The sequence below is a fragment of the Myotis nattereri genome (genome assembly GCF_964212035.1).
Source record: "Myotis nattereri genome assembly, chromosome: 1".
NCBI classification, from domain to species: domain Eukaryota; kingdom Metazoa; phylum Chordata; class Mammalia; order Chiroptera; family Vespertilionidae; genus Myotis; species Myotis nattereri.
Window position 1 is genome coordinate 30,965,935 of NC_138075.1, and position 12,216 is coordinate 30,978,150.

General features: G+C 46.4%; 1 protein-coding gene across 1 annotated transcript in view; it reads right to left on the reverse strand.

The window, feature by feature from the left end:
• Nucleotides 1–12,216, reverse strand: part of LOC308516717 (protein farnesyltransferase subunit beta) — a 62,396-nt gene that overhangs the window by 2,891 nt on the left and 47,289 nt on the right. Inside the window, exons 10-11 of the mRNA XM_081087776.1 lie at nt 5,178–5,289; nt 4,169–4,283 (exon numbers count right to left, since the gene is read on the reverse strand). Coding sequence (XP_080943902.1) covers nt 4,169–4,283; nt 5,178–5,289 — 227 coding nt within the window. The remainder of the gene's footprint in view (nt 1–4,168; nt 4,284–5,177; nt 5,290–12,216) is intronic.

Here is a 12,216-nt window from a genome sequence, read left to right on the forward strand (position 1 = left end):
GCCAGCAGTCCCAGATTGCGAGAGGGATGTCCAACTGCCAGTTTAGGCCCTATCCCACAGGGGTTCCCCAACTGGAGAGCGTGCAGGCTGGGCTGAGGGACCCCTCCCTCCCCCCCCCCCGCCCCCCCGCCACACGAATTTTGTGCACTGGGCCTCTAGTATTTAAATACTTTTGTATTCTACTACATCACAGAAACTTTAGGTCTGGTGACAGGGCACAAGCCTCGGTCAGTATTAAGGACTTTCTTCCACTCTGAGAGAATGAAGAAGGGGTCATAATTGCAGGAGAGATTTTACAACTTGTAAGAGAATACTATGAGCAAGTTCATGTCAAATGTATAAAACTTCAGATAAAGTGAATACATTTATAAAAAATAAATTTTCAAAACCAACCTAAGAATTTATTTAAAACCTATATGAGCCCTAGCCAGTTTGGTTCACTGAATAAAGTGTTGGCCTGGGAACTGAAGGGTCCCAGGTTCAATTCCGGTCAAGGGCATATACCTTGGTTACAGGCACATCCCCAATAGGGGGTGTGCAGGAGGAAACTGATCGATGCTTCTCTCTCATCGATGTTTCTAACTCTCTATCCCTCTCCCTTCTTCTCTGTAAAAAATCAATAAAATATATTTTTAAAAAAATAAAACCTATATGAAATAAATCTATAATAACAAGCTTATTCTGCTACCATCATTCCTCACCTCACCTCACCTCCCAAAATACAGAACTAGATGGTTTCTCAGGCAAGTGTTATCAAACCTAGAAGAAACAGAAAATCTCTAACCTATACCAACTTTTTCAAAGACTGAAGAAAGGGGTTGGGGAGAGATACCCATCTAATTTTATGAGGCTAAAATATTATCCTGAAACAAACTGGAAAACAACAACAAAACAAAAATTTAGATCAAGTTTATTAACATACATGCAAAAAGTCCTAAATAAAAATACTAGCCAAAAAACATCAGCAAACTGTGTATGTATTAAACAAACATACACACATACTCATACACCACTATGACTAAGAAGGGCTTACCTGAGAATGTAAGATTAACATCAGAATATTTATTAAGTAAGCATATCATATTGGATTAAAGGAGAAAAAACAGGTGCAGAAAAAGCACTCAATAAAATGTAACACTAAGGAACAAAAACAACCTAGCAAACCAGGAATAGAGAGGGACATCCTGAACCTGATACGAAGTATTTACTACTATCAAAACCCCACAGCAAGCATCCCGCTTACTAGTGAAATTAGAGAAACCCTCCCAGTACAGTCAGAAGCGAGACAGGAACAGCCTCTGTTACTACCTCCAGTAAACTCCCTCGAGGGGTCGTAGCCAACACCAGAAGGCAAGAACAAGAAATAAAATTCTTAAGAATCAGAAAGGAAAAGGCAAAACCTATTTGAAGATGACATTACTCTCTAAATAGGAAATACAAAAGATTCTATAGATAAACTATTACAACTATTAAGAAAGGTTAGCAAGGTTGCTGGATACAAAATTAAAATATCAATATCAATAGCATTTCTATACATTAGTAACAACCAATTACAAAATATAATGGGGAAAAAATATTCCGGTCACAATAGATACAAAAACTATAAATTTCTTAGACATATATCTAACAGGAGATATGCTAGTTCTCTATGGAGAAAATAATAAAAGATATTGCAGGATATGGTTATGTTCACCAACAGGAAGCCTTAATATTGAGACGTCATGTTCTCCCATTAATCTTAAATTCAGTGCAATGCCAATAAAAATTCCATTAGATGTTTTTTGTGGAATTTGAGAAGCTGATTCTATATTCACAGGAAGAAGCTAAAATGAAAAAATAGCCAAGACAACTTTAAAGAAAAGGAACAAGGTGTATGTGATGTGCCTACCTGCATTTAAGATTTGCTTAAGACAGTGCAGATAGACAAACAGACCAAAGGAGCCGAACAGTGTCCAGAAACAGTCACCTCATATACAGAAATTGAGCATATGACACACATAATGCGCATCAGTAGGAAAGGTTATGAACTTCAATAAATGGTGCTGGTCAATCGGTTATCCATATGGAAAAAAGATAACATCTCCAACCCTCACCACAGACAGAAATGAATCCCAAGAGAATTAAAAATCTAGATGGGAAAAGCAAAAGTTTAAACTGTCTAGAAGGAAATATATTTATGACCTCAGCATTGGAAAAAATTTCTTAGGTAACCACCTACCACCCCCACCCCCCAAAAAAGAAACCTCAAAAACCAAAAAGGCAAATAAAATTGTTCCCTTTAAAATTTAAGTCATCTATTCAACACAAAACACCAAAAACAAAGTGAACAGGCAAGTCACGAACTGGAAGAGATTCGCCACACACACACCACTGACACAGGATCAGTGTCAGGAACATACTGACATGCATGAGAGAACTCCTACAAATATGTAAGAAAGGGTAAACAGTTAAAGTTACAAATCAGGAAGGAAAGAATGAGCAAAGGATATGAGCTGGCAGGCAGTTCACAGAAGACATAACAAAAAGAGACATAACATTTGAAAGGATGTTCAACCTCACTGGTAACCAAGGAAATGCAAAACGAAACTATCAAACTGGCAGAGAGGAAGAGCTGGCTGTGGGGCGGCTCAGTGCCCTGTGAGTGTAAAACAGGCACGTGGGGGGACCCACTGCCCTCCGTGAAGGTGGGGTGTGGATTTTCTTCACCCCAGCAAGTCTCTCTAGAAAAACTCTGACATCACAATGTCCACTGTAACACTGTCATTGCAGAAACCGTAACCAACTCGATGTCAACCAACAGGAGACTAGGAAAATACGTTGGGATACATGTACACAGGGGAAGATCATTAAAATGATTAAACTAGAGCAACACATATGAACACAGAAAAACTCAACAGCATAACTAAAGGTCAGTGCGAAAAGCAATGCAGAGGAAGTGGCTCAGTAGATCTATATAGATAAAAGCCTAAGTGACCAAACGATGGGTCGACTGGTCGCTATGATGCACACTGACCACCAGGGGGCAGACACTCAACACAGGAGCTGCCCCCTGGTGGTCAGTGCACTCCCACAGCCAACCTCTTGGGGTGGGCCAACCTCCTGCAGCCCCCCCTCCCCCCCGCCACAGCCAGCCCTGATTGCCCCTCCCCCCAATGCCAGTCGGCCCTGACTGGCCCCAATCCAGGCCCTGACCGGCCCCAATCCAGCCAGCCAACCTCCCCACTCCAGCCGGCCAGCTCTGATCACCCTAATAGGGACTGGGTGAGACAATCCCAATCAGCCCCGACTGCCGGCCAGGCCAAGGGACCCCACCCGTGCATGAATTCATGCACAGGGCCTCTAGTACTATTATAAAAGTCTGAAAACATACAAGACAACTCTCTCTACATTATTTATGGCATCATACATTTGAAGTAACAGCACAAAAACACCTGCAGGCACGATAAAGGTCAAATTTAGGACTGGGTTACGCTGAGAAGGAGGAAGGAAGAAAAATGGAAGAGGGTTGCATAGGAGGCAAATATGGGAAAATGTTAAGACTTGAAAAAGCTAGTGGCTGTCACTCTGATTTCATCCATCTACTGGCCATTTGTGCTGCTTCTGTTGGAAACATCTGACAATCCTGCGACCAGGCTGCTCCAGGGCTGGCTGTGGTGGTGAGCATCTGCCCGCATGCGGCTGACAGTTTGAGGGCAGCAGACAAAAGCACATGAAACACACTGTGACCAGCACAAGGCGGGTGGCAGAGCATTCTGGGCGATCTCATTCCCAGCTGGTGGGCTGGGACGGCTTCCCCGGGAGACGGCACGCAGCCGAGAGCTCAGGAAACACCGCCAGCCACACAGTGAGGGCCGGGGCAGAACCCCCTGCCTCTGAGAAGCTCCTCGGAGAGGAAACTAGTGATAAACAGTCCAGGTCCTACCTAGACTCTGGGATAGAGGCACAAAACTGGCGCAGATTGGAGCCCCCACCTAGAACCTCGAGTTTGCCTCCAGGTGTGTTTCCTCCACAGCCACGTCCTCCCCAATGGGCTGTCAGCACCGGAGGGTGGTGGCCGCCACCCACCGGCCTCCGCACAGGAGACAGGCAGAGCCAGTTCTGCAAGCAGGAGCGTGGTTGCTCTCTGGGTCGGCCGTCCTGGGGGCCCTGTGGAGAGGGGGTGCCTTACCAGAGCGTTCTCAGGCACACCCAGGACCACGTCGTGCAGCATGGCTCCACTGCCAAAGTGCTGGGCTATGGACAGGCCGCTCAGGCAGTAGCAGGTGTGGTAGAAGTCCCGTGACCTGCAAGGACAGGGCAGCTCTGAGCAGGTGCCCCTCCGCTCCCCACGGCCCCACCCCCACCCCACAGCACAGCCTTTAACAAAGCGACCACAGGCTCTGAGGCCAGGCAGTCCCGCCCTGCCCTCCTCAGCAGCTCCAGGAAGCCCAGCTTCCCCAGTGGCCCTTTGAAAGCCCATCCTCAGCCCTGCCAGGCACAGGCGCTGTCATCCTAGAGCCAGTCCCTCCCGCTGCCTTCCAGAAAGGGGTCCTCTGGGCAGTGCTGGTGCTGAGTTAATATATTTCTCAAAAAACAAACAAAAACACCAAAATGTCTAGAAACAGGCCAAATTTTTCACAATCAATTGCTGAGGGCCGGCCTTCAGCTGGGCCTTCCCCTGGATGCTAACAGCAGCAGGGGTGTGTGTGTGGGGGGGGGGGGGGGGGGGGCGGGGGGAGAGCACATTTGGCAGGTGAGAAGCAAAGGGAACAGATCTTATTTGATTTCCCTTTTTCTTTTATTTGGCGCCCAAAGCTATTCTGTAATAGTTGTGATTATATCTGTTTACGATACTCCAGGGTTTTAAAATTCTGTATCCTATTCTATTTAAATCAGTTTGGTTAAAAGAGAAAAAGAAGAAGAAAGAAAAGCTACCAACCCAGCGATCTTGTTTGCCTGTCTGGAGAGGGAAGTGCATGTAAACTGGGGGGGAGGGTGGGCAGGGGAGGTGCCAGGATTGACGGCACTCAAAGGAGGCCCCGGAGTTGGGGTGCTTCTCCCCATGCCACACCAGCAGCTGGATGGAAAGGGAACCCGGGCTTTTGAAGGTGGGCACCTCTGCCGTCTGGCTCTGAGGAGGCCTGAGGTCCACACCGCTGCCCCCTCCCCAGCCCGCCTCCCGGAGGGCAGGCACTCACTTGCCAGGCTTGTCCAGAAGGCCCCCCGCGGGGCACTGGCAGCACATGAGGATGTACTCCTGCAGCGCCTGCTGATGGAACATCCAGTGGCTCATGCTGAGGGCGGGGTCACCTGCAGGAAGGCACAGGGTCAGTGTGGCCCGGCCACAGAACCCATCACTTCTTCACGTTTTATTACCCAATGGGAACAGTCAAGGTTTCCCTCGATTCTTCTTGGACTACTGTTGAAATTACAGTCTCGGGACACTTGGTATCTTCACCCAAGTCCCATAACACGTTCCTCCCCCTGGACCTTGACACGAGTCCCAGAGCAGCAGCACAGAGTGGCTTTGCTTTGCTGCAAGTCACCCACTACCTAGGACGACCATCTTCAGCCACATCCGTGGCAGACATGGCCCAGCTGCGAGCTCGGCTTTCCAGGCTGACCTGTTACTGCTCCTGACTTGCCCACTCCTCCTCAGTCTGCGCTTTGAAGGCACTTCCTCTAGCTCAGTGGTTCTCAACCTTGGCTGCACATTACAATCACCTGGGAATCCCTTTAAAATCCTGGTTTCTGGGCCTCATCCTCCGGAAATTCTGTTTCTTTGTTACGGGGTGGGGCCACAACAGGAGTGATAATGTCTGCATGTTCTACTTTTCTAAGCCTGAATTTAACCTATCTCCAAAGGGAATTCTCCAACTTTACTCTTGGCTCAAAAACATTCCTGAGAAGCGTTGCTAGGAACTGCCCTCCTGTATCATGTAACAGGGCAGCCCGAGGAGAAATGGGCAATTGTGGTAATAATACTAAAGCACTGCGCTTCTTCACTCTAAAGTTCTATCAGTATGACCAGAGAATTCTGTGGGCCACATGGTCATCAGGTGGGGAGGAGGGACAAATCACCGAGAGATAGGTGCGGGTGGAAACATCTACATGGGGTTGATTTTTTAAAAAATACACATATAGGCCCTGGCCAGCATGGCTCGGTAGGTTGGGCACCAACCCGAGCACCAACATGTTGTGGCCGGTTGGGGTGCATGTGGGAGGCAACCGATCGATGTTTCTCTCTCACATTGTTCTCGCTCTCTCTAAAATCAGTGAAAAATGTCCTCAAGCGAGGATAAAAAATATAAAGTAAAAACAGCTTAAAAAATGCACATATAAGGATGTTCATTAAGTCCTTGGTCAATTCTATACTTTGATAGCTGGGCTTCAAAGATAGCAACCAATCTGTAACTGGCAATTGAAAGCCATTTTTTCTTTGTTTCTAAGCAATTTTCTATATAGTTATTATACTACCAGCGACCCGGTGCATGGATTCCTGCACATTGAAAAGAAATTAATTAGAAGGTGGCCGGCGGGGCGGGACTGGGTGAGACCGGCCGGATACGCCCTGGAGCCAACCCCCCACGGTCCCTCCCCAGCATCTGCAGAGTGAGAGGGGTCTCTCCGGCAGCAGGTGGGGTCCCTCAGCCTGGCCTGCGGGGATCGGGGCTGAAATTGGCTCTCCAACATCTCCCGAGGGTCTCGGAGTGCGAGAGGGCGCTCTGCAAAGTTGCTGTCATACATGGTACAAATGCAAGCGGGCAGTAAACCAGATTCAGGGTCAACAGTGCCCCAACAACATAACCCACGGCCGAAGGTGGAATCGCATGACCCTGTGAGGAATCATGATTCTTCCTCTCAGGTTTTGGGGTGCGTCACCCGAGAACCGCTGCTGCCAAGTCAGTGCAGCTTGGCAGCTCCTGCATTGAGCGTCTGCCCCTCGGTGGTCAGTGCACATCATAACGACTGGTCGGACACTTAGCATATTAGCCTTTTACTTCTATAGATTATATCTTAAGTTTTTCATTTAACACTATAGATATAAACTTTCCTGTTCTACTACATAATCTTCAATAACCATCATTCTGAAGAGCTATATAGCATTTCATTAAGTGGATGCACAAGGTAACTGTATTAATATAGACAGTGGGCCAAAACTTTCATATATATGAGCATAGAATCTTCTATGATAAAAATTTGTCAATGTTATATACTGCAATACAGTAAATGCAGTATATGAGAGAGAGTGTGTAAGCAAAATATTTAATTGTGGGACATATATATGTATACTGTATTATACACACACACACACACACACACACACACACACACACACATATACATGTTTTCAAATTTCTGAAATGAGCGAGGAAGAGATGGGGCAGCTGGAAAGTGATCACTGTTTCCTGGTTTGAGCACTCAATGTGGTGCAGTGGACATTTGAGGGTCATGTACAAACACCATCCATCTTCAACACCTGCGTCATGCTCGGCCCCTGAGATGCTCACTCTGAAGAGGCACATAGGAACTGAGCCCAGCAGCAGGAGAGAGCTCCGAGGCCCCCCTCAGGCTCGCTCAGCGTAGCGCACGCTCACTGAATCCCTCGCCCTACTTTAATTACTCCCCTCTTTCTTCTTTCCCCACCTATGAGCACAGCTGACTTTGTAGAAGATACAGACATCTATGAAGAGACTTCACCTTATCTCCTTTTCCTTATTTCCAATGTTTTCCAGTTCCTTGCAAAATTACTAAAAAATGCTGCAATGCACATCTTTGTGAGGCTTCTCTGTGTTAGAATTACTTTCTTCCAACAGATTCACAGGAGTGGAATTATTCAGGTAAAGGGAATAACATTTTTAAGGCTTTTAATAGATACTGATAAACTGCTTTAAAATTTTATATAGCCACCAGCAAAATTTAAGATGCTCCTGTACTACCTCCAGCATTGATTACTTAAAAAATTCTCAGTATTTAAGATGTTAAAAAGAAACAGTACCTGATCATTTGTTTTGATTTACATGCCTTTGATTACTAACTAGAGTGAAATTGTCCCATGGCTTTTATTTACTAGTTGTGTTTCTTTTTGAGAGTGTCTGTTGGTCCTTTGTCTTCTGAGGTCCAAGAATCTATTTTACCAATCTAGCTTTCCATTATATTTATCCTTTGCCTGTATCATATGCTACACATATTTCCCCTTTTGTTTGGTTACATGGGTTTGAAAGAAAGAAAGAAAGAAAAATATATATATATATATACATATTACACATATGCTGTAATCACACTGTTGATTTTGCCTTTGTAATTTCTTCTTTAAAGAAGCATATTTAATGGGTACAGGGATTCTCGGGGGGAGGGGTGATAAAAACTCTAACACTGATTATGGTGATGGCTGCACAACTCTATATATACACTAAAAACCATTAAATTGTGTGCTTTAAATGGGTGAATTGTATGGCATGTGAATTATGTCTCAAGAAAGCTATTATTTTAAAATGCATATTTATTAAACTTTAGGATAATAGCATTAAGCATCTGTATAAAATATACCTTTATTTCATATCCTATAAGAAATATAAGGCTGTTATTATAAGGTAAATAATAACCTATCACAAAAATTAGAATCTGAAAAGAAAATGCTATGTTTACTGTTGGACAGATTACAGAGTGCTTCGGTTACCTCCCACACGACTGAAGTCTAAGAGCTCCAAGTTCATAACCTCGACAAGCAGCTTCCAGAGAACTTGAATTTGCACACCGCACACGGAATCATCGTGAGATGAAGGGAGATATGATTACAGGGTGACACTGTGCACTGGAGTCAGCTTTTAAATCCTTCATGCCTCTCCCTGAAATTACAGATCCTCCTTATCATGCCATTTTGCATTCCAAAGGTTCCTTTTATCTAAGAAATGAAAAGTTCCTCCAAACAGTAAGTGACAGGTGCGGCCACATGCAGCTCAATTTCACAGGTGGCCAAACACGGGCCCGGGGCATGTCCCCAAGAACAAACAAGCAACGAGGAACCAATCCGGACAGAAACTCACAGGCCTGCTGCTTTCTTATTCCTCCACCAATTCCAAATAATTGACTAATTTAGTCAGCATCTGATATTTTTAAAAAACTAATAACTCATGCTTCTACTCAAACACTGTCTTCTAGACGCATTAGGTATCCACCCCCAGGAACCACTGACGGCCACTAGCAGAGTCAGGGTCCGGCTTGGCTTCATGTGCTGACCTATGTCGATCCCTGTTTATCTTTTTAGTTAGCAATAGGATCACCGCCTTTTAAACGTGTATTTATTCATCTACTAAAAGTAGCAATGCACACAATAAAAAAACAAAAAACAAACGGAGGGGGAGGGGGAGGGCAGAGTATAGTACAGAGAGCAAATTTAAGAAGGAAGTGCCACCCTCCCCCACTCTACCCCCCCGCCCCCGCCCACCCCCGTTTCCTCCCCTCTCCCAGAGGCCCCCACTGTTAAAGGGGCTTTGTGCCCGAGTCTAGGAAAGGCTGTGTGGATGCCGGCCTGTGTGCACACGGACTGCTCCAGGCCTGGCCTTTCGCACTTGGGGCTGTGTCCTGGAGAGCTTTCCACATCATTGTATGCAGCACTGCATGGAGGGATCATAATTTATTTAACGGCTGACCTTTTGTTGGGCAGTGGGTTGTTTTCTATTAAAACTCCACTTCAGTACACATCCTTTGCTCATATCACTGCAGGTAAATTCCTGACAGTGCACTTGCAGGGTTCAAATAATTTAAACAGATGCCTCCAAACCATCCTCCAAAAAACGATGCACGCATTTCCACCCCAACTAATAGTACAAACGTGCATTTTCCACACTTTCCCCTATAGAGAGTATCAAGGTTTCTAATCTGTCAATCCGATAGCAAAAACGAATAGTGTCCCACTGTTTCTGTTTGCAGTTCTTTATCACCTTTGCCTTTTCGTGTGATTAATGGCCATCCGTGGTGGTTACTGAGCAGAGCTCTGACACCTTCGTAGGTGTCAATCAGGGATTTACCCTCAATGTACTGTTTCCTCATCTGTAAAATGGGAATAACAATAGCACCTATTGCAAAAGGTTGTTTTGAGGGTCAAACGAGGAAATCTAGGTGAAAGACTCAGCTCAGTCCCTGGCGTATGGTGAGTGCTTGGTGAGGCTCAGCTGCCAGCAGCAGCAGCAGTTGTAGAAGTAATAATAATAGCAGTTCTTCTTTTTCTTTTTTTAACTTTTTTTCCATCACCATTTACCACCCCCCTTTCCCCCTCCTGCCTCCACCCACCCCTCCCACCACACTGGTGCCCGAGTCCGTGAGTTCTTTCTCTGTCCTCTGTCCGTTCTGAACCTGCCTGTTCAGAGCCTGTGCCTGTTTTTCACCTGGGTTGTTTCGCTGTTCCCTGTTGACGCAGATGACTTTCTCAAATTAAAGAAATGAGCCCTTCATTGTTTGTCACAAATATGTTTCCCACCTTGCTACTTGCTTTGTTTATGTAATTTCCCTTCTTTTGTAAAATAACTTCTGTTGGGTTTCTTTATATAAGAAATACAAAGTCACTGTAGAAAAATTGGAAAATAAAAATAAAAAAAGAAAGAAAACAAACATCACCTGCCATTTCACAACCCAGATCCCTCTCATGAATTGTCTGCAGTCAGCTCTACACGGAAACTGGAGTTACATGCAGAATGCTCTAAACCTAGTTCTGATCACAGTCTATTCTAAATAAGTTTCCCCACTGCAACTCCTTTTGACTCCCAACGTCAGCATTTGGCCCACCGTTCAAAACACTTCCCTCTTCCCAGACCCTGCCTGGCCCAAGCCCACTGTTACATGGGCCTTCTCCCAGGCATGAAGAAAGCTGGAAGCACCAAGATTCCCAGGCAACCTTTCCACGGGCAAAGCTTTGGATGTGACTAGTCCTCCAGAGCTGGTGCTACAGTAAACAAAATGTCAGCCGAGCCCCCCTTGAAGACTTTGGCACGTGGTGCTCCTGTTACAGCTCTCTCCGCATTTTCCTGGCAACTGCAGGAGCGACTGCGTCTCACCCCTGCCAGGCACAGGTTTGTGCAAGGCTGACGGTTTTAGCAGGGGCTCGGTCTCACCAGTTCCAATAAAGAGTTCACTAAAACCCCGTGTTATTTTTGGACTCTAGGCGAATTCCCAACTCGCCCCCTGCGCCCACCCCCCCCCACCCCCTCGACCCCCCACCGCCCCCCCCACACACACACACACACACTGTAGTGGTCAGGCCAGAGTCAGGGGATTGGTAGGTCTACGGCCCTGAGACCGGAAGCCCAGGGGCCCCAGGCCAAGCATCTCAGGACAGACCGAGACAGAGCGAATGGGAGGACAGGACAGAGCCCCCGCTTACTTCAATTCAGTCTCAAAAGTGCCGCAACGCAAGTGAAATTAGGAAACTAAAGGGGCTCCGAAAGAACAGCCAAACAAGGAGAAACATGTGTACGTGTGCGTTAGGGGTGGGGGCAGGCAGTAGGAAAGAATCTCATCTTCTCCGGCTGAGCAATTGATTGACCAGCCACCAAGTCCAAAGAAAAGCTTCCCCTGGGCCAAGGGACCTCACTCCAAGAACAGATCGGCACCCAGCAGAGAGCCACGCCTCCCCTCTCCCACTGCTTCCTCAGGGACACCCTGTTCTCACACAAAATAGTCGGGGAGATAATTCAGGAGTCAGCAGGCGGCTGAGATTTCAGGAGGTAATCAGGGGAGGCTCCCAGAGGCCTGCTTGCTGTCTAACTGCTTTGGTTTTGCACGCCCAGTGGAGACGCCACAGAAGGACACGGGTCCCTCCACTCCAGCAGTGCCGGTGGGACAAACCTGTGTTTCAGATTCTTCAACATTTTATTTTTTTACTTTTATTATTATTATTATTATTATTATTATTATTATTTTATTTCAGAGAGGAAGGGAGAGGGAGAGCGAGATAGAAACATCAATGATGAGAGAGAATCATGGATCGGCTGCCTCCTGCACGTCCCCCACTGAGGATTGAGCCCGCAACCGAGGCATGTGCCCTGACCGGGAATTGAACCGTGATCTCCTGGTTCATAGGTCAACGCTCAACCATTGAGCCACACTGGCCGGGCTCTCCAACATTTTAAAATACGTTTCTGAGGTGGCAAGGATGCAGCCAGACAGACACGGCGGGTCTTTTCTCTGTGTGTTCTGGCTCTCTGCCCCTTTATGCAGTTGCCATGGGCGCAGCATGGG